The 22,940-nt window shown below is 41.4% G+C and overlaps 2 protein-coding genes across 2 annotated transcripts; one reads left to right on the top strand and one right to left on the bottom strand.

The window, feature by feature from the left end:
• The first annotated feature begins 29 nt into the window (after window positions 1-29).
• On the top strand, window positions 30-2,957 carry LOC134179149 (short-chain specific acyl-CoA dehydrogenase, mitochondrial-like). The gene is made up of 9 exons (XM_062646044.1): window positions 30-261; window positions 1,081-1,230; window positions 1,282-1,509; window positions 1,624-1,659; window positions 1,717-1,887; window positions 1,945-2,001; window positions 2,058-2,138; window positions 2,198-2,350; window positions 2,616-2,957. Exons 1-9 carry the CDS (start codon window positions 40-42, stop codon window positions 2,763-2,765), a joined length of 1,248 nt encoding a protein of 415 aa, XP_062502028.1. The 5' UTR covers window positions 30-39; the 3' UTR covers window positions 2,766-2,957.
• Window positions 2,958-3,305: 348 nt separating this feature from the next.
• Window positions 3,306-22,505, bottom strand: LOC134181094 (mediator of RNA polymerase II transcription subunit 13-like). The gene is made up of 22 exons (XM_062648301.1): window positions 22,387-22,505; window positions 21,916-22,198; window positions 21,771-21,855; window positions 21,587-21,700; window positions 21,383-21,528; window positions 15,478-15,856; window positions 14,787-14,870; window positions 13,249-14,728; window positions 11,384-11,521; window positions 11,274-11,326; window positions 9,292-10,070; window positions 9,079-9,228; window positions 7,570-7,667; window positions 7,385-7,510; window positions 6,603-6,723; window positions 6,261-6,544; window positions 5,679-5,867; window positions 5,007-5,224; window positions 4,633-4,949; window positions 3,909-4,387; window positions 3,793-3,851; window positions 3,306-3,730 (listed from the first exon to the last, which is right to left on the bottom strand). The coding sequence occupies exons 1-22, from the start codon at window positions 22,441-22,443 to the stop codon at window positions 3,580-3,582; spliced, it is 5,790 nt and encodes a 1,929-aa protein (XP_062504285.1). The 5' UTR covers window positions 22,444-22,505; the 3' UTR covers window positions 3,306-3,579.
• Window positions 22,506-22,940: the final 435 nt, after the last annotated feature.

Raw genomic sequence — 22,940 nt, 5'->3', positions numbered from 1 at the left:
CGGGCTAATATCTTAGTGGCCACGTGACAACAGGCAGCAATGACATCCTTCTTGTGTCGTTTCTTGCAACCCGCCGGTGCTGTATACGGTCGTAAATGGCTATTGCCTTCCACGTGGAAGAATGTCGCGCGGTGTGCTTCAATGTTTACACTGTCAGAAACGCAAGAGATGCTGCTGAAAACATGCAGAGACTTTGCTGACAATGAACTAATTCCGATCGCTGGAGAGTTGGACGAGAAAAGGCAATATCCAAAAGAACAGGTGGTGTACTCGACAAACAAGCTTGTTTCATATAAATATCACTAATGAATTATTATTAATTAATTAGGTGTTATTGTGGGTGTTTGTACATTCGATACTGCTCTAATACACAAATTGTCAATGTACCAGTTTTATTACTCCATTGAAATAAAAGTAGAGCTGAACTATCATAATGGTGTAAGTATGTCTACAACTACTTAGTAATTCGGTAGTGTTAGATGCTTTTGGTCAAAATTACGCGTGTTAATTAACCCCTGTGGATAGTTGTGATTTATGACACATGTGTATAGTATTGCAGGTGGTATTATATACCCTGTTAACATTTAGCAAGAAGTTGGTTTCTTGGTATATTGAACGAATAGATTGTTACTTGAGTTGCAGCAGCTGCAAAAGAACAATTGGAAACCTATAATGAATGACTGATCCCACAGTGCATGTACTGAGAATATGATTTGGAGCAAGTAGAACTGGTACAACTAGTTCATACCCTCTAATACTTTTTCTCTGTATGCATGCTTTGTGTGGCCTGGTTGTCTTACAAAAATTTCTGTTTGTACCATTTAGGTTACATCATAACTTCTAAAGTTGCCATTTCTTTGTACAATGTGGCACATACAGCACTGCACTGCGTCTGCAGTGGTTGTAATTCTACTGTAACTATTAACCTATTATGCAAGAATGTAGAGAATTTAAATTGAAAAGATTAAGTATTGCAATTATTGCTAATGGATGGGACATTACAGTATTACCTCTGTGGCTGTAATATAGTTATGCTAGCAAGGGCGCTTATTCACATATCCTTGTTATCTACCATTACAGGTAAAAAGATTGGGTGAACTAGGCCTGATGGCCATCACTACAAGTGAAAAGTATGGTGGTACTGGCCTAGGCTACCTCTCCTATGTCATTGCGATGGAAGAAATAAGTCGAGGATGTGCATCAACAGGCGTGATCATGTCTGTCAACAATGTATGATCATAAACTCATAATCACACAATAGATGACAGAAATGATGTGTAGAGCCTATTCTTGGCACCCATCGAGAAGTTTGGATCAGACCACCTAAAGGACAGCTTCATACAGCCATTTGTGAGTGGTGAACAGGTTGGTTGTTTTGCTCTTAGCGAACCAGGTAATGGCAGCGATGCTGGTGCAGCAACTACAACATCACAGTCAGATGGAGACAGTTGGGTGCTGAATGGGACAAAGGCATGGATAACAAATGGGTATGAGTCAACGGCTGCAATAGTGAGTGTATTACAGCTCTTCCATGAATTTACTGAATGTCTGAAATATGATTTTGTCCAATTATTGCTCATTGATATTAACTCATTAAGACTAATTTATTATTTCAATTTGCAGGTATTTGCAACTATGGACAAAGCACAGAAACACAAAGTGGGACTAAGTATCATGTTTATGGCATACAAAGATGTCGAGAGTTCTTCCTTTCAGGGATTTACTGCATTTGTTGTTCCCAAGCCGATTGACGGTCTTAGTCTTGGAATGAAGGAGAAAAAGTTGGGCATTAGAGCGTCATCAACTTGCAATCTCATTCTCGAAGACTGCAGAATTCCAAAGGGAAATATTGTAGGTGAAGTTGGTCAAGGATTCAAGATAGCCATGGTTTGTACCTTAGAAACGTGAAAATTGTGGCGTTAAGTATTCAAGTATTCTGTCCAGATGTCACTGGATGCCGGTAGGATGAGTATTGCAGCACAGGCTATCGGAATTGGTCAGGTTGGTTCCATTTTCGGGATATATGGAACAAATGGTAGATGTCAAATTTGGTGCAGGCTGCATTTGATGTTGCTATCAAGTATTCTAAGGAAAGGAAATCATTTGATCGGCCCATCTCCGAGTTTCAGTTGATCCAAGTGAGTTACAACATAATACACATTTTCGTATGTGTACAAAGTGGTCTACTTCTTTTCAGCAAAAGCTTTGTGACATGGCTTGTAAACTTGAGTCTGCTCGTCTCCTTACATGGAAGGCTGCAGCATTATATGACGAAGGGGAAAAAGTCACAAAAGAGGCAGCCATGGCAAAATTAGTAGCATCTGAAGCAGCTACCTTTGTAACTCATCAGGTTTGAAGCATATCGAATTAGCAGCTGAATGATGAAACTAAGACATAAAAGTATTCTTAGCTAGGGTGTTTGCAACACAGACAGACAGAGATATTCAAGTACACAGACAGTAAGTAGGGTGGGCAGGCAAGTCTTTAGACAAAACTGAATGTCCAAATACATTAATAATAAATAAATACCATGCCAAGAAGTGACAACGCATAGCATGTGCTTTGACTGCAAAACACAAGTCAATTAAAAATATAATTTCAGGGTTTTCCTGCAGGCTATTCAGATTCTTGGTGGGATGGGCTATGTCCAGGAGATGTCAGTTGAGCGGCACTACAGAGATGCTCGAATTACAGAAATCTACGAAGGCACAAGTGAAATTCAACGACTCGTCATTGCAGGCCAATTGCTAAAGGAAGTTTCATGAACTTCTCTTGCCTCAAAACAGTGACATGACAACAGCAAAACTCCACTGCCAATTACACTTTATTGTGGCCAGCAAAGTGTATAGGTTGCTACTATCATTCAATGCTAGTTTTGTCACTTTGCAATTTTTGAACTGAAATAATAGGGACGGGAAAGATACGTCACAATCGCTGACTATCTACCCAGAAACTCATGACAACTCCACGTCTTCATGCCTACAGAGGAGAACACCCAGAATGTACACTAAAGTGAAAGGCAAGGGAGACACTTAGTAAGTAGACGGCAGTCAGCACTGTCACTCACATAAGCAGCATACCTGGATATGAACACTCAGCTTGTAGAAAATATACCCATGAGTATCCACACTTCAATTGTTTTGAAGTTGGAAAGACCATCAGCCTAGTATAGGTCTGAAAGTGAAATAGGCACATGGCGGGAAAACTAGCTGGTGAGATTTTCTCTTGACGGAGAAAATCAGCAGCCTAGAACACAAAAGTTGATAAAAATGCAGGGGGACCTAACCACGATCTGACCCGAATCATTTCGATATAATAAGTCTATATTATATATTCAGATACAGAATCTTATAGTCTCCTATAACGGATTTGGAGAGTAAGTGTACAGAGGTGAGGAGTGACTACCACTAGAAATTAGTGCTTCTGCAGCCTTACACAAATATAGTTACTGAATGCCGATGCTACATACTGGAGGTCCTCTCATTAAAAAATCCTGCTCTGGTCTATGTACAAGAGACCACAGCATGTATAGAAAACAAAACCGTTAAAATATAAATCCTCTCGCCATTTGTGGTGTCACTAGACCATACCATTCATGTGACACACCTGATCCACTTGAGCACACAGAGTGCTCGCTGCTGACTGGTGAAAAGGCATAAACGATGAGCGTTGCCCTGTCGTCATATCCAAGCTTAGCCAGGATAGACTATCAAAACGTCGCATGACATGTCTGCAGCATATAAAGCATGCAATAGACAAATAGATCTTGTCACAAATATACAGTATGTTTACCTAAGGTGCTCCTGGCAAGACTGGCGTTGCTTTGATTCACAATATACCAACAGTGACGTCTAAAAATAAAGATAAGTGAATCAACCTGCCAACGTGACACATCTTACGACAACAACCTTTAGCACAGACAACCAATGTTTTCTGTGGTTGACTTCTGGTCCTGATTCGAATATGTATGCTGTTGCAAGACTTCTGTTTGTCTCTTGGGCTCCCTCCTCTCCACTTGTCAATGACTGATCAGCTTGTCCACAATCTGGCAACATAGATGTAAAATCTGATGTAGGAGTAGCACCAGTAACAGACTCCAGTGGTTGATCAGACAAAACGCATGAGGATGGCTGATGCGGCGAGTTTACAAAATCAGGCAGCAAAACGTACGAGTCTGTATCACCGACTGAGCTGACACTAAATGGCAAGTCTTCCAAGCCACTGTCTGCTGAAGTTCCCACACTACCTGCACCCAAGTCTATCGTTTCACTTGTAACTTCTGTAAATTTTGTTGTGTCTTCATTCGTCTGTTGATTCTTAGCATCTGCATCTTCTCTGACGTCAGCATGTGAAGGCAACACAAGCAGCAACGCTGAGCTGTTTTCACCTATACATAATACATACAGTATAAAATAAGTTAAACATTCAATAGAAATCTTCACAACTAGGTTCACGTGTCAATGAGAAAGTCGGTAACGTTAGGCTGATCAAGAATGTAGTCAAGATGTATTTACACCCTCTTTGGTTGATGCTAGTTGCTAATTATGTTCATAGCATGACATAAACTACATAGTCTTACATGCTGGTATGCCACAAAGCATGATAGAGCTAATTCCTATGACACACAACTACCTGGAGATGAAAGAAGTCGTAAGCCGTGTGTAGAATCGAAACTAACAACCGATACCGACAGCAGTGTTGAACAAGACCTGCCGCCTACCATTCCACCAGCAACAGTGTGTGACACCAACTGCTCGTTGATTGCATTTATTCTCTCTGTAGTGAGCAATTTCTTCCATGCATTTCTCTCTTCAATAGACGTTTCACCATTGCACGAGAAGACAAAATGCCAAGACTGGCAGGCACTCCATATAAACTCAACACACAATAATAATAAATCTTTAAATGCTGAATACGAACATTGCAATTTTGAATCTTTCTGGTCAGCACTAAGACAACAAACTAGATTGACAATGTGAACACAGCGACAACATTTATTGACTAACTTTGTAAGTGACACAACAGTTGGTTCTAACACATGACCTTGCCCATCTGTCACCATACACACAAGTCTCGCCGAGTCTGATGTCCACGAGTATGAGCAAAATAGCCAATCGGATGACTGGTCGACATCTTCAACTCCGGCAAGATGCAACGATTGTGATTCATGACTTAACACAAATGCTGGAGTGTACAAACGAGGCACTGAAATACCTCCAGCTTCCTGTTGAAAACATCATATGTCATATACGTAACACAACTGTAAGGGACTTTCAAACCCATAACCAATGAGGGGCTTCCTAACTAAACTATAAAAATATAAGTACAAAATCTCTACAGGAGTCAGTTTGGATGTCTGCTAGGCCTAGTATCAATTTCATGACACACAGAACCTCAGTACATCCAGTCTATCACAGTCTTACAACACAGTCTACAGTCTACAGTGTAGTAGAAACCAACTGTGACATAACACTGACTAATATGACGAAAAAGATCCTGACTGCCAAATAGGGATAATTAAAATAGAAGAAATACAAATATCAGGAAACGGTTGTAGCAGTTGCAAAGTAAGGGATTGAGGTTATAACTGCCTGGGTTGTTGCAAACAAAAGGACTGTGAATGTTGCCAAACTAGTGCTTTCAAAGTGCAAAATAACACAGAACATACTCCAACTAACCATGGCTTTTAGGTTCATGTGCCTTGCTGTAGACATCCCAAAGTTGGTAAGTGACTTGCTAATGAAGGTCTGATTGCTTGTTGTTCGACATCGTGAATAAACTTCAAGTGCCAGCTGGTGAAGACCACGATGAATATCTCCATAACCTGGAGACCAACATGGGTCCACAAAAGCATCTGCTGGGACAACCTGCACAAGAAAGACCAGTTGTGTGTATCGGTAACTGTAATACATTGATGCACAATAGCTAACAAATATTGACAATTTAGCTAACCAGGCAGTCATGCTTATCAAAGTGTCCATGCACATCAAGGAGAAAGTAGCTTGTAGAAGATCGAGAAAGTCTCTACACACTTCATTTCATTTAGCCAATGAAGGACAATTGCAGCGATAAGTCACAACAATTGTGCACCGATAAAGTTCCTAGTCATAGACCTACTAAATGATGTCAAAAAAACATTTACCGCCTTGGAAAGCAAGCACAGACATGCTCACAGTACACCCTTATACCAACTATTGTGTTTAGACTGCTCTTAGGGTTACAGACATCAATACTTCATACCATGGAGACACCACACATACCTGAAATTGTAAGTTCCACTGAGAAGCAGAAGGCAACACATTGGTCAGCTCATGAAAGAGCCTTAGTGTGTATTCACATCTCGATGCCGCCAATGGCTGTTCTTCACTAGCGGTCAACAACTCAAAACTATCAATAAAGTAGATAACCAGTGTTGGCTTGCTGCTCGTCTTTTCAGCTTGCTGTGCACTGCTTTCACTCGAAAGATAGGATGATATGAAAGGCAAGAGTAGCTCTCGAAAACCCTTTGCCCACAGCTGAAGCTGTTGACTAGCAGGTGAGTTTCCTTCAAATAAAAACCAAAATCATTCGACAGCAGTTTCTAAGTAGAAGATAAGACTAACCTAGATTATCAAACCAATCATTAACCGAATGACTTGGACCTGTCTGGAGTAACCTCTTTTTAATCCTCATGACACCATAACGAAGGTCAGCTACAGGAGTGTGCTTCCCAAAATGATAATCCTGAAAAAGAAAGAGCATAGCAATGCAATGACAAAAATGCCCTCATATGAACCAAGACAACTAGGAGTACTCATTGCATTTATTGAAACAAATGACACACATTGTAACACATTTCACTTTGTAACATTCAGTTAGATTCTTGTAATTTGTTTCAGTCGTGTACGTTTGTTTTGTTTTATCCACAATCATAGGCCCTGCTAACCATATTTTCATATATACAGCTAAAATAACTCTTTCTCCCTAGTATTCCAGAATACATCATTACTCTGATACAATGCTTGTCTTGATTACCGGCCAATGGAGCATAAAAGATATGTAATATTTCTAAGTCAACCAAGGACAGTTAGGTTGCAACGTTCTTCTAAGCAAAACTTAAATACCTGTGCAGCTCTGCAACCAGACTACTTGTGCCCCTGTATCTGTAATAACAACTACACTGTATGCTTATGTACCGGTATTACACTAAACGCCAACTTGTTTACACTTAATTAACACGCTTTATTTTTCAAACAGTGATGTTATAATTTGTGTACCATAACTTCATAAACCCTCACCTATTTGCCATTCCTAACCTAATCATTCAACTATACATAGATAGCTATGAACTCCAATAATCTTCATGTTTTCGAATTACTTCTACTTAAAAGTTACCAGATCTAACCTCATATATTTGTGATAATTCTTTCATAAACAAGTTGATGTTTTCGATAACTAATGGACTGTCAGGCGCTAAAACCAAGTATTCAACATCTCGGCTTCCTGACAAAGGCTCAAGCTGTAATTTTCCCTGCATGTAAATTAAATGAGCAACAGTGCAAACCAGAATAATAGTGTTCATTGTCTCACCCAGTTGAGCAACGATGAGGGTGTGACAGTCAGAACATCACCATCAAACCCAACCTGCACAGCAGGTACAGACAATGTCTCCAGCTGAGACAATCCCTCTATAAAAAGACACAACTACTATTCACAAATATTACAACAAATACGTTGTTTCCACTAAAGCTATCTGCATTGAGTTCTTGCACATTACCACTAAACCTTCAACGAATTTGGTATTAGCATGTGTGTGCCACTGGACATGAAAGCAGACACCTAACTAGATGTATCTTTATCCAGTATCATTTTATTCTTAGTTTTCCATTCACTACAGTTGTTCAGTGGTGTTGTTTATCCTATTTGTGCAATGCTGTACTAACCCTAGTCCACGAAGTGTGTTTGTTGGTTGTTATAAAAAGTCTATAAATCTTTCACCAACATCAATTAGAAGAGCAGTTCGCAGGGTGTGGTAAGCTGGTAGATGCCCATCAACATGTGACTATCACTTACAGCTCTTGATCAAACAGTTCACCGCCTCAAAATGATGTTCATACAACTGACAGTATATACCAGCTCCACAACTACAGTATGATGTCAACAAGTGAACAAGGAAAGTTTTATATTCTACTAATTGTGTAGAAGCACCAGACATCATCAAGTTACAATGACAACCGTTCATACACTATTTGACATTTTCAGCAGCAATCTTCATCCTACACCTAGCAAGTTTAAAGGTGCAAAGTCACAGTCGGACATGCGCACTTGAGCCAATCTCAAGTGAGGTAGCTTTTGCGTCGTACCTATTGTACGTAACATATGTTCAAGTGTCCTGGCAAGAAAATCAGTTACGATTGCCAGTAAGCCCTTCACATGCTGTTCATATGTTGCACATGCTCAAAGGTCAATAGACAAAACTAACGCAAAACTGGCTATCTAGGTGTCGACTGATGGGCACAGCGGCAGTGTAAGCTTTAAACAATACAAATTTTTGGTGCTCGCTGTGAACTGAGTGCGCTTGGTTACTCTGAGAGAAAGACGTGACTACGGCAGATGCAACATATGGGAACGTGGCGTGTGCTTTCTGGTGACGTGCAGAGCGTGAGAAACTCCGATCCAGCTCAAACTGCGAGGTGTATGTCGAAGTTTACCAAAACTGCAGTGTAGGAACCTCAGCTTCAGGTTTAGAAGAAAAACTCTGAAAACTACACCTAAAAGCCTAGAATCTAGCTACCAGAGTCACGGGCTAACGCAACCTCATACTGCAACATCTTGATCATTCCAATTCAGGCTATAGAGAAACTTCAGTCAGTGTTGCCTTCAGTGCAAATTAGAGCGTCTAAGTCCTCGCGGGTTACTGAGTGTTTGAAAAAGTGAACCCTTTTCAAAGGGAAGCAGTGTGCATGTCCGACCGTGACCCTGCACCTTTAAATTAAAACATAATCTGTCTGACAATCATCTCTAGCTGTTACCTAAATTAACATTTTTAGAGCAGCACAAGTAATAGATCTCCATTAACAAGTTGCATGAACTACTTACCAGGATCTAACAATTCCCGAAACTTGGTAACAGAAAGAAGAGATTTACAGTCATCTTGAAACGTTTCATGGCCCTCTAGAGAACAAAGCATGTACTCCAGTTCTCGGTCAGCAGCATCAGTGTCTCGCAATTGAGACAATGCCAGTGCATCTAAAACACAAGCAACAATGCCTTGAAAGTTTTCAGTGAACCAATGACTCTAAGAATGCTGACCAACGGAATCCTGCACTGTTGTAAGGCCTGCTGTAGACACTGAACTCAGTGGAACTGGTGGGCCATCAGAGAGATCACTCCCATGCTGCAACCACTGCTCCAGTAAAAGAGGACATGCTACGGGTCCAAATGACCACTGCATTGAGATTGACAGTTTGTTTCTCCCCAAACAACCCCACCCAAATCCAAAACATGAAGATGCAAAGAAATGATGCTGTACCAGCTCAATAAAAGAGTCAATCTTTGAACACACACGTGCTTTGACAACCTCAATCTCTGACACATCAAAACCCATAGAAGCCTGTCGATTAGTCCAACGAGCTTCTTCAGAAATGTCTGAAAGTCCATCAAAGTTTGAAGAATCAGAGGGCACTAATGATAACTGAGTATCGATGTCTTCTAATTTAGTTAAATTCAAACTTGGTAAATGCAGCTGTGCATGTACACAGCAAAGAAGATTAACAACCAGAGAATGCGATGTGGGCACACTCAAAGGTCTGATGGTATTGTTAGCATTGCCGGGTGCTTGCGAATACATTGATGATATTCCAGTTTCAACTGGTGCGTGTATTGGAGTGTAGCACGGTGAATGGTAAGAGTTTGGTGACCCAGCAGAAGTAAGTTGAGATGGACGTCGAAGTCTTGAAAAGGGCATGACTGAGGGTGGCAACATTGCTGATGTGCCAACAACTGGTGTGGCGACAACTGATGTGGTGACAACTGGTCTGCTAACATCCAAAAAAGGACTATGAGAAGCAACAGATACAAGAGCAGGTGTTCTACAACAAAACACTATCAGTAACAACAACAACAACAACAACAACAACAACAACCATAGTAATAAAATAATAATGCAAATAATAAACAATAAGCCAAGACTAAATGAAGTCGTGCATCTAGATGTATGGCCTACTAGCTGAAACAAACAAGACTGATAAACCAAACTACTGAAGGAGCCACTGACATACTAACACTAAATGTACAGTATTCCTTGATTATTGCCCCACTCCCCATGGTTGGCCAGAGTCAAAGGTCAAGTATGGGATGGGGTCTTACTCAAACATTGACACCTAAAGAAGTGATAGATTAATTAACTTACACACCACGTTGCTTAGTGGAGCTTCAAACTACCACCACTACCTAAAATATAGAATCTAATCTTCTACACGGTATCTGAGTCATCGAAACCTTCAACATGTGATCGACAGGCATGGCAAGTTGAAGAATATTAGCATTTCTACAGGCACAAATCTAGCAAACAGTCACTGTGGAAAGCACCAATAGCACTAATTAGGCCGTGTTTCCACTACCTGCACCTTAAAGTAGTTTAGCTTAAATGCGTTTAAAACTAAACCAGTTCAAGGAAGCGACTGTTTCCACTAGGAACGTGCCCATCTGAGAAGTGCAAAACAAACCGTCTAGGAACACCTTATTTTAAAGTATCGGGCTGCTCTGCCGCCGAGTCAGGGCAACTGTTGGTTGTCACTGATTCAGCATCTGCTAGTAGGAATTTGCATGATGATGACCAAGGACACTGTCTTCTCTCTCTCCGTTTCTGCTGATTTTCTTTCCCTTAGTTACATCTTCTACAGCAAACTTTGAAGTAGGTTTAAGAAAGCGGTTTAGGTATAAAATACAACTGGTTTAGTGCAGGTGGAAACAAGTCAATCCTTAGCTTAAACCACTTGTTAAACTGGTTTAGGCGCTGGTGGAAACGCGCCCTTAAAGAACTGAAAAGTGTGAAATGTTAGAGTCTTGGCCAAATTTGGGGCTGGGGGCTTTCTTGAGCCCTGAGGTAATAACATAATAATAACCAAGCAAGTACAATATTCCAGTACACAATGAACAAGGTGCAAGACACCACCAACAACAAAGACAACAAACTTGACAATGATGTTAATGTAAACATACACCAAATACACTATCAAGGAATGAGAGATCAGTAAATTGCATTATATAATTATCCAGCACACAAATCATACCCTTCTTTCGTGAATGACAAATCAGATCTCAAAGCAACAGTTCGTCCATCATCCTGAAACAGAGAATCAGGTTCCAAAAACTGATAAAGTCAGTCACACACAGTCATCACCTCAAAAGTCAATGAACTTGGCACATAGGCAAGATGGGAATAATCTCTCAAAGGAGACTGAAATTCCAGCTGCTCACTGGGTAATTCAATATGATCAAAATGTAGACTGAATAACCGCTCCTCATTGAGACTGATTATCTGCAGAACAACACAGACTTGAAGCACACTATACAGCGTTACTTCAGTTTAAACGCAGTAATAAAACCTCATTTGCCTGCAATGCTTGATGAAATTACTACTGATATATACATCATCTAATAACTAATAAGACTTCTAAAAAGATCCATTGCAAAAGGAAACTCACCCTGGTGGCCCTGTGTGTGTGTGTGTGTGTGTGTGTGTGTGTGTGTGTGTGTGTGTGTGTGTGTGTGCAAGCGCGCAAGCTCTTGCATGAACAGACATGAACAAACTAACAATTGCTTTCCAAAGAGGATGGTCAAGCAACATTGCACTTGAGTGCTCTTTTAGTACAGCATCAAGCAATTATAATTAGAACAAGCTCATTAGTTTCTAATTAATGTGTGTCCATAAACAGTGACAGTTAGAGCCAAACATGCTGACAATTGCAGCTGAAATTTACATACACACTCCTCTTGTTGCATTGAATCACATTAGAAGTCTGTGAACTCACCACTTTGTCTACCTACACTTCCTCAGGTGATCTATTTTGGCTTTGTATAGTATCTCACTTGTAAATCTGTTGGCATCACTTACGTAACTTGACTGAGTGCTGCAAGATGACCAGATTAACACTATCACTGGGCAGTGGCAGCACCATCTGGCTACTAATCTGTATCACACATCCTATTTGGGTGGCTCTTATAATAGTGTAGTCCAGCCTTTGTATAATCAGACCCACCGCTCTACTTCCACACTTTCTCTGAAAGGGCTAACTCAAAAGACAACACACAGAATTCACATAAACCGTATATATGTATATCAAATGGTTGGCTGAATATGACACTAGTGCCAATTATCTGTAGTCATTCCAGACTAGACCACACACTATTCCTCTGCATTAAACTGACTTATTGTTGAGAAATGGTGGAATAGAATGGTAACAGTTAAACATCAAGAGACAAACTATCCCAAGAGGCAAACTATAGGGCATTCTCTCCTTTCATTCCAAAATAAACAAATCCCAGACTAGAAATGCATTGTACTATTTGCATGATTTAGAGTAAACTCCACTGTAACCCTACAGTTTCTCTACCACCTAATACGCTTCAGTAAAACCATGTCCCTGAGAAACAAATAAGCGGGCTTAGCTCACTTGAATTCATGCATGTCATGTATAATACATACAATAGTTTTACAGGCATTATTTATTTAACAATTTCCATGTACTCAGTAATTGCTGTATTTGGAAAGCTTTGCATTGATTCATCCCACAGAGCAAGCATAACTGCCATCAGGCCAAAGTCCTCTCCTTGTCAAGAGTTTCTAAAAAATTTGACTGAAGAGCCACATACATAAACTAACAGGCTTTACAGTACTCCTTGTACACTTCTAACAAAGGCAAAACACTCCACTTCATATGTATAACATCTCACCAGTAGAAATCACTTTAAGTGCCTTATATTTCAAAATAATAATTACTGTCACTGACTTCTGCTTTGTTTCCCATACCACCAATTTTCTGTATTACAGTGACCATTCTAGCACTAAAGTTAGTCCTACAAAATAATTTAATACAACAAAAGATGATAATGAATCATGATAAACTGTCAAGCCTCCCACTCTACAATTAGCCTCAGGACACCCTCTTTCTAGCAAGCATGGTAGCACAACAATACACTACCAAATTAACAACCCATCAGATAGTACCATAACACAATAACATGCAACACAAACACAACACATACCTCAAAAGAGCCATGTCCCTCCTCTGGCATTGCCTCATCTAATTGACCATTTGACTGCCCACTGGCTACTCTTCCATCCTGACTATTCTTTCCAGTGCTCTCGTCTACGTTTGTTGCCAAGCCTGGTGATGTCTGATCTGTTGACGGCGGAGTAGGATAGATGCGAGACAAGTCTACTCGATTGTGCTTTGCATGTAAAATACTGGATGACCCACTGGTCATTTCAGAAACATGACATGTGTCTCCCTGGCAACTACCACCTTTTGACTCTTCCAGCAGACCTACTTCATTGTCATCCTCCAAAAGGTACAACAAGTAATCAGCAGGACAAGGTTGCAGAGCCTTTTCATCCAACAAGTAAGAGTCAGATTTCAATATCTGACGTGGTCTAGCTGACGTTGTTGTACCTATTTGGCCATCTCCTTGAAAAACATCTTCGTATATTGGCGACGACTGAGATGAAAGTGGAGAAACGGGTACAAAAGCTTTCATATCAACAGTAGACTTCACGGGATTAAGTGTTGAAGGAACAGCTGCCACAGGTGTTGCCACTTCTTTTTTTGTACTTCCACCACCTTTGCTTTTCCTCCGGGTTCGAGTTGATCGACTGCGTCTTGGTTTCCGTGTTCGCTTCTCAGGTGTGCGAGCAGTTAAAGTTGAATCTTCGATGGTAGGAGTGAAAACTTCCCGCTCATCTGGCGTCATCCCACCCATGCTGTGACTGTCTACAGAAGTCAAATCAAGATGCATTTTCTTTGGAACAGATCCCTCTTCTATATCACTGCCTGGTCTCTTTTGTGTAGACTTGTCCAGTGTGTCGCTTGAAATTTCGCAATGGCTGCTACTACTTACATTTGCATTCATTTCAATGCTGTTATCGTCTGGCAGTTCATAATAATCCCACATTGTTTTCTGTAGCCTGTTGACTGTTGTATACGGACTAGTTTCTTCACTCATCAGGGATGTCTTTATTGAGTCATGTTCTTCAATTCTGTACTCGACTGCATGTTTCCCAGCCTGCTTCATTTCAGATGCTCTTCCAAGTGGTGTCCCTGCCACTCGAACTCGACTGACTGAACCTGAGTCAAACGCAAAGGTCCGTTGAGATCCAATTCCTCCTGTCTGGGTGGGACTTCTATTAGTAGGAATACTAGATCCCGGTCGACGTACAACAAGAAATGGAGATGGTACTGGAGACTCAAACAGACTTGATAAAGAACGAGGAGCAGATACTCGAGGAATAACCGACGAATGAATAGAAGCTGTAGAGATTCCACGATCCAATGATCCTGGGATGCTCTGCATGGTGACTGGATGTCGCAGCAAGCTGGTGACAATAGCAGCATCAGGCTGACTGGTTGCTCCATCACTCACAGCTTCTGATCTGTAGATTCTGTGGTGATGGAAGGGCACACAATAACATCTATGTCTTTGAACCCGTCTCTCCTGGAGTCGACTTGTCATGTGAAAGCTTTTCAACCTGGTCAAAAAAACATTGTAAGCTCCTAAGTGACAATACATCTGTACATAAACCATACTGTTGTGATGGTTTGTTGCAACTGCATTGTTGTCTTGTCATTGAATTTACAAACGATTTGGTAGATACAACCTGGCTTGTTTCTCTAAATACATTTGAATAACAATAAAAGTAAAGAATGAACTTGTTCATTCTCTACAACTAGAATGTGTAATTGTTTCCAAAATTTTCATTTATCACCTAATGGTGTCCGTTTATGCATGTCTGACTCCTAACTTCTTAATTAATACTAAGGTTATGCTCATCATCATGTTCTCCTCGATATGTATCTCCACATTGCTAAAATAAAAACTCTAAAGCACGCCATGTGTAGAAAAACCCAATCTCTACTGTATGTTTTGAATAACAACTACATCGATCTTGACAATGCAAAGTGAAGTCTCGTCAGTTCAGTAACATTACGTTTGCAATTAACTCTACTGTCATTAAGATCTACAGACACAAAATCTAAAAAGTCAACAAACACCCTGCTTTATTGTTGAAACTACAATCTAGCTAGATATTGAGTACTGCAGCTACACCCCTAAAACGTATTGATTTGACACATGTTTTACATTAATACATCCATCCAATAACCAGCCCTTTATTGACTGAAAATCTATCCATTGCCCACCCACAGTTGACCAATCAATCATCTATTCAGACTTATGTTCACTGATCAACCAACCTTGACTAACAACATCTTAACCAACCTCTTCACTGGTGATGCTGTTACTGCATTAGCCCAACAAATACGTGACAGCTGCTTGGCAACTAATGATGAATCGATTCCAAGTCCATGTGCAACTTTTGCTATGACATCCTGCCGACGAAGCCCAACCTTTCCCAGTGAGCTCCCACAACCTTGCTCTCTATTGCCTGCATTACTCTGCACCAGCACAAAGGCTGACGGATGAAGCATACGTATTCCTTGAATTTCCACTTCCACAACAGCAGGAACATCTACTACTTTCCTGGTTGTGACATTGGGATAGAATGCCTCCCAATCTTCCAAGCAAGTTGCTTGCTCCTTGGCTTGAAGCTTTGGTTGATGCCGTAATGTAGCACCCAAACCAGAAGGACACAACAGCACTGCAAGGTGGTAATTACAGATACGTCAAAATACATAGTACAAAGATCGTTTATTAAACAATATATGAACAGAGAAAGAGACAAGTAACAAAGACTCTAACCAGCAAACCAGATAAACACATAAACTAAATGCATTCAGAGGTCTCTTCACTAAATGCATCATCTTTGTTCATACACCCTACCCTACTATATCTGATTTACTTCCCCTCTTTTTGATTGCTACTCTAACACCCCAGAGAGACAGACAAATAGACAGACAGACAATGGCAAAACAAGTCACACTGTGACATTCAAGTATGCAAGTGATCCTGTTGTGGTTGACTTAATTTCTTGAGATGGGTAATTGCTGCACCTGAACTATCACTATACAACCTAGGTTACAACAATACAAAGAGGATGATGACCATGGTGATGATAATGATGAGCAGATGATGATAATGTTTATCTAGGTAGTAGTAAATGACAATATATTGCACTAATTTGTTGTTGTCAATATACATATTTGCAGTTGATTTCAGTAAACAAGGGCAGTCGTGTGTGTGTGTGTGTGTGTGTGTGTGTGTGTGTGTGTGTGTGTGTGTGTGTGTGTGTGTGTGTGTGTGTGTGTGTGTGTGTGTGTGATAATACTCTGTGTTTGGAGTTTGGGCCCTAACAGCTTGTTTTCAGCTGTGGTTACATTGCATAAATTTAATACTCTTCCCTTCACTAACAGACAGCTTACCAGCACTCTAGTAAATCCCCACATTCATGAGCGTCCAGCCATAGGTTGATAGTACTTTACATCCAAACCACAACTGAAATAATGAAGCACTTGAAGTGCAAACCCTCGGGCCGGTATGCACCTTGAAGGTAAATTAGTCGCGCTATGACAAAATCGTATGACAGAATGATATGATGTGGGTATAAATAAGAAGCATTATTGAAATGGGAAAGGTCGACCTTGAGTAAGTCACGTGACTGGCTGCTACTGTGTACAACGGGTAGCTACACAGTCCGTCAGCCAACGTCCTGTAGGACATCGCTTCTATTTTTTACAACCTTCGCTCTCGTCGGTTCTTTGTGCAGGTGATTGTTTGTGCAGCTTTTGAGGTCGTAACTATGGCTGGTTTTAGACGTGGCATAGGTACCAGAGCCAAAACAAAATTAGATGTGGGAACGTTACAAATGCAGCTAGATTAGCTAGGCGTTGTTTCTAAATGCATGTTGCAAATGTAGTTGTTTCCAAATGATGGAACAAGCCAAATGTTACAAGTCGGAGAGCCTCGACGCTAGGCCGACTGGCAATCTTCGCCTTACGTGATGAAGTAAATGCATGTTACAAATATAGTTGTTTCCAAATGATGGAACAAGCCAAATGTTACAAGTTGGAGAGCCTCGACGCTAGGCCGGCTGGCAATCTTCGCCTTACGTGATGAAGTAACGGGCGTGATCATTGTTCTGTTTGTTGGTGGGAAACCTAGGTCACAAATGGAGACCAAACAAGCAGCTCACCACCGATTTTCCAGCTCACAAGAATGTAAAAGTCTCGTTCTTTGTGCAGCTTCTCTAGGCATCTTGTTGTTTGTGCGGCTTCTCTAGTTAGACGTTGCCTACTGTTGTAACGAGGTGACCCCAGAGCCAAAACAAAACATCAATGCAGGGAAAACATGCACGTGCACATGTAGCTAGGCGTCTGTTCGCTCTGACTTTGGATACCGTAAAATAGAAATGAATAGAGACGCACTAGCGTACTTACAGGTCGGCCGAGCCGCTTTGTCCCACAAACAGACGCTGTCATGGACAATACACGTTGTCCTTTGCAAATTTCCGTCAACGCCAAATTTCTGTTGAAGACGACACTAGTGATCGTTGCAACAACACCACGGCCGCTCAGCCACTCACACCCAAAATTCAAGCTGGCAGACTACAGAACCACTATGCAGAAACACTGTGGAACAAGCAAAATGTTACAAGTCAGGTACAGCTACACACCTCGCCCTGGTTGTTGTTGGGGAAACATACACGTACAAATGTATGTGCTAAACCCGTAAAGCAAAGGACTAAACACCATGTACAGAACGGACGCCCGATGGCCGAATTCTCGTTAGTAGCTACCAAACAAAGCAAGGTGGAGCCTCATGATGACATCACGTTCGTCTATTGGTCAGTAATGACACCACTTCTCGTTGGTCGGAATAGCTTCATTTGCATCTCCACTAACCAACTATATATATGGTCGATGGGTCGTACGGTCATTGAACGACTGCTATACCCTCCACCCGGAAATCCGGGCCTCGGGTAATTATTGACCTAGCCAGAAATTTTGACAGATACAGCAATTCAGACAATACACCGATCTTGATAGTCATCATGGCCGCTTGACAAGCTGGAAAGCTGAACACTACCACAGTTTGATCCAGTTCCCTAATAGGTTCTTCACAGTAGTGAGACAATGAAAGCAGCTTGTGCTGCTCAAAACACTTCCAGCTATAAAATCTATGAATGTTGCATTTTACAGTTTCCTGTAGTCTTGCCAACAACAGTGGGCAAGAAACCACAACAAATAGAAGGAAAAAAGCAACCACACTGCAAACTACACCCTATTGTTGCCCGATGAATACTGACTGTGCTTTTAGTGTCAGAAGTGGCATGGCAAGTGAAGTAAACTCTGTTATACTGCCTTTTCTGTCAGTTGAGATGTTGCTGTTGGTGGTGATACACAACACACAAACAAACAAACAAACAACCCCATACATGCCAATGTACAGCAGTGTACTATATGAAACTGTAACTGCTTAGTTTAGTGGGAAGTGAGTGAGCAAAACCATCAATCAACATTTAAAGTATACAGTACAACCTTCCAGTCACTCAAGTATGCACATGATTGGGATTGGTTGCTGCTGATTTCTCTTCCTACAGTGAATGCTTTCAGAGTTTTGCATTGTTTCCTGATTCCTGATTACCTGAGGCCCAGATATCCGGGCTAAGGGTATAGTAGTCGTCCACAGCCAGACAGATAAACAGACAGTCACACAGACAGACAGCAGAAAATGTTTTATTGTCATCGGATGCTACTCACAACACTTACTGCAATAATAAACCAGTCCCTTCTACCATACTCTAGAATTATTAGTCGTTAAACTTGGTACTCAAAGAAATAAACCATGAGTATTAGCACAAATGTAACAAAAAGATTCTCACAGACAGACAGACGGAGACAGACGCAGAGACGGACACACATACATACATACATACAGACAGACAGATGGATGGCTAGACAGACAGACGGATAGACATACAGGCAGATGTAGACATGATAAGCGGATGTTCTATTTGTGGTCTTGGTGGTGGCTGGACATTCTCAGCTATGATATATGGATGTTTTAGTGTTGATTTTTTTATGAACAGTCCGTCAGCCAGCGTCCCGTAGGACCTCGCTTCTATTTTCTAGCGCACTGGTCCGCACCCCCGCATATAGCTCCATGTGCTCCGCCACGACAAAATACGCATTTTATTGCAATACATAAGATTAAGACTCACCGGCGGTCCCGGAAGACATGTGTTGCAGTGTATGACATACGGGCTTGTTGTTCGAACACTTGCGAAGTCAACAGCGCGATTTGAGACCTTGTTTGGGGAGAGGAAAGTTGCATGGTGAACGCCATGCTAAGCCGGAAGAGTCAACTCAACTACACACTGCAACACCGTTGAGTCGACACACCACTAGACACCTTTCTCACTAGAAGCTTATCTACCGTGCTATCATCGTATGGTGTTGTCAGAAAACTAGCTTCTTTGAGATGGCCGTGTGCTCATATCTACGAATGCCACTTGTTGTAATCACCTTGCATTCCCGCTGATGCTAACATCAAAGCCACACCAGAATCGGCAGTGACTGAATGTAAGGCTACTGTACACACTGCACAACTTGTCAAACTACTTGCTAGCGTATTCTACTGTTTAGCTTTTGGCTAATTAAATGTTGATCTATACATGTCTTGAAAAGAATTGTCTGATGTAATACACAACGAAGGTCTGTATTACAGCAACAAATTACACTATTGAACATGTCTAGTACAGTATATTCAGGTAATGACTGTGCAGCAATTAATCAACTAATCAATTAATTTAATAACTATCTAATAATAATAAACTGCAGTTGCATGCCTTATAATTATTGGAAAATTGATCTCATTTGCATATACTTGTAGTACATACTCATTATTCCTCTAGTAAATGAATGTATCACTATCATACCCCGCATAAAATGGTCGTATGATAGTGATATTTGATAATAATTAATACTGAGTGATTATTGTTCACATTTGTGACACAAGCAAGACTGTGGGTTGATTTGATTTCAATTTTCTGGATCTCTGCAGTGGTGCCACATCTAGCACAAGACTGGCAATCTCTTTCAGGATGAACACTTTCTCCACTTTTTCTCTTCCCCATATTAGATGCATATGTACAATATGTATTAAAATGCATGAACAAGCAGTTCAGCCTCTACATCTCTTCAACATCAATCCCCTTGGCTACTTATGACTCCTTAGATTATCAAAACACTTACAACTATCAGCAAACTCGAAAATCAATTTGATACAGTTACAGAAGAACAGAACAAGCAAACATTATGAAATCATATTACAAAGAAGTAAAGGAATATCGTAACTTGTTGAAAACAGCACTCAGTGCAAAGAAATCTCAACAGAGTAGCGATATCCCACCTTATAAGACTGTTGAGGCGCAGAACTATGGCTTCTACTTGACAATTCCTTACTCCCATTACTGCACAGTGCGTCAAGTTTGGGGTCAGAAACCTCGGTGTTTGTAGATGCACACCAGATTTTAGAATGCAGTAAAACGCGATCACATGCCCTCTTTACAATTTACTAGGTTGTTGGTGAAAAAACGCCAAGAGACGGCAGTGTGCTCAACAACTAGGGAGACGCTACCACGTGATTAGTCGCAAATACCCTAGTCTCTCATCAGTGTTATTGGATAAGACTTAGCCAATATCTTGTCCTTTACGTGCACATCTTCTACAGACAGTGATCTTCGTCCTAGTGTCCTTCTTTCCAGTAGATTTCCGAACGCAACCACACCTAGAAGGCGGAAAGCTCCCGGATATAAAAAAAAATAAATTCTAGCCTCGCCCCACAAAACCAAGCCTTGGCTGACGGACTGTGAAATAATTTAAATATACTACCATTGATAGACAGACAGACAGACAGACAGACAGACAGAACAAATGTAGCCAACTCAAGAGGTATAGAAGACACGTAATTAGATGTAAAATAGAAAGACTAGCATCATTCACAAAACAATAGTTTGTAGTGTATGCCCTTTCTGGTCACTAGATTTTCCTTTAGCTTATTCCCATGTATTAGTTCAATTTATGAAAATATATTTATTGAGACAGACAGACAGACAGACTGACAGACAGACGGACAGACGGACGAATGGATCAACAGATGGGACTGACATAAAGCACGCACTCAAGGAGACAAAACAGAGACAGAGAGATTTCCTCATTCAGATCACCTCTCAATCCTTCAGGCAGGTTGTCAAGATGCTGGAGATAATGAGCGCTTAGAGGTCGCACGGAACGGCAGCATTTGACATTTACCACTGCACACAGCCACTGACCGCCGGTGACAAACAACGAGAACGAAAAGAGAATCGAATCCCTTCGTCACAATTCAAACGCGTCAAACACGTCAACATTGAATCACAAAACAACAACACCTCGCAACTGTCGGCAAGCTACTGCGCGAACCATCATCTCCCGCCGCTTGAGACGCGGCAGCAGGCTTGAGAAACCACTTGCCAATGCAGATGTAGTCTTGATCTGCAAGAAGCCTGGAAGAACACACAAATCACAAAAGTCCACCACAAGCCGGCATCATCATGTTTGTACGTCCCAACTCACTTCTGAAGGCGACAATGAAAAGCGGCCAGCATCGCTTGCAGGCAACTTTCGCTCACACCCTCCTTCCAACAGCCACGATCGACGTCTAGAAAAGCAGTTTTCGGAACGTCCCACGCATTTACAACTACGTTAAATAATAGGAGACCTTCTAATCCAGAGTCAACAAGTTTCTCCCAGTCCAGCGTTTCGCTAGAATCGCAAAACACCCATAACTGTCTACGAGACGGAGTCTCCGGGGAGGCAAGCGGCTCCGCGTGCCCCGCCTGCCCGAAACTCGCCGTCCTTCCGCTGGGGGTCCACTCGTCGAAGCAGGCAGCCAGGCCGGCATCAAGCAGTCTCCTCCATGAGGTCATCAGTGGGTCGTCACGCGGTAAGAGAGAAGGCCCAGTTGTCGTATAGCGACGCCACTTGAGGTCGCGGACATTGTGCTGCGAAGCAAACAGAACAAGGAAGTCGAATGAGATAGAACGTGAGTCGTCTCGCTATTGCAGATTGAGCCGGGAGGCCAATCCAGATAATGCACATGTTGTTTGCTTCTAACATTGTTGCTAAACGCAACTAAATTCCGGTGGACCCGGTCCCGTCATGCCATCTACTCGCCCACTCAATCACTTACCAGTCGAAGCACGTTGAGGTTACCCGACTTGGGCTCGCATTCGGCGCTCAGGCTCATGCTCTGATACGTCGATTCGGATGCTTGGCCAACGATACAACGACCATTGCGAAAACTATACGGGGACTTGTGGTTGATGTCAATAATTATCCCTCAAGGCTTCCGCAAACGTGTTTTTCCGGTTGTCTGTCCACGTCTTTCTTTCTAAATAGATTCAAACAACTTTTGATTGAATGAATATGTTTATGTCGTAGCAACAAATGGCTACGTGTACATGTCACGTGATGTGTTTGTCTATGTATTCTACCCGGTCTGTACTATTGTATACTCTAGGTACCTAATGATCTTACTACTCTAGGACAAAATGGCTACAGCTACAGCAGAGCTAGACTTACAAAACGTCATGATCACTAACGATCCTTGATCCGTGTGTCAAATTTCAAGGGAAAGAAGTATTTCTCGGATTTACTGTGGTTACGGCTAATTGACAGCCGCGAACAGCGTGCAGCTTTACGTACTGTACCTCTTCTGGTCCGGTTAGTGAATTGTCTGGAGTG

Source organism: Corticium candelabrum, chromosome 1, assembly GCF_963422355.1.
Source record: "Corticium candelabrum chromosome 1, ooCorCand1.1, whole genome shotgun sequence".
In the NCBI taxonomy this organism is placed as follows: Eukaryota; Metazoa; Porifera; class Homoscleromorpha; order Homosclerophorida; family Plakinidae; genus Corticium; species Corticium candelabrum.
This window is presented reverse-complemented; position numbering and strand designations above follow the sequence as displayed.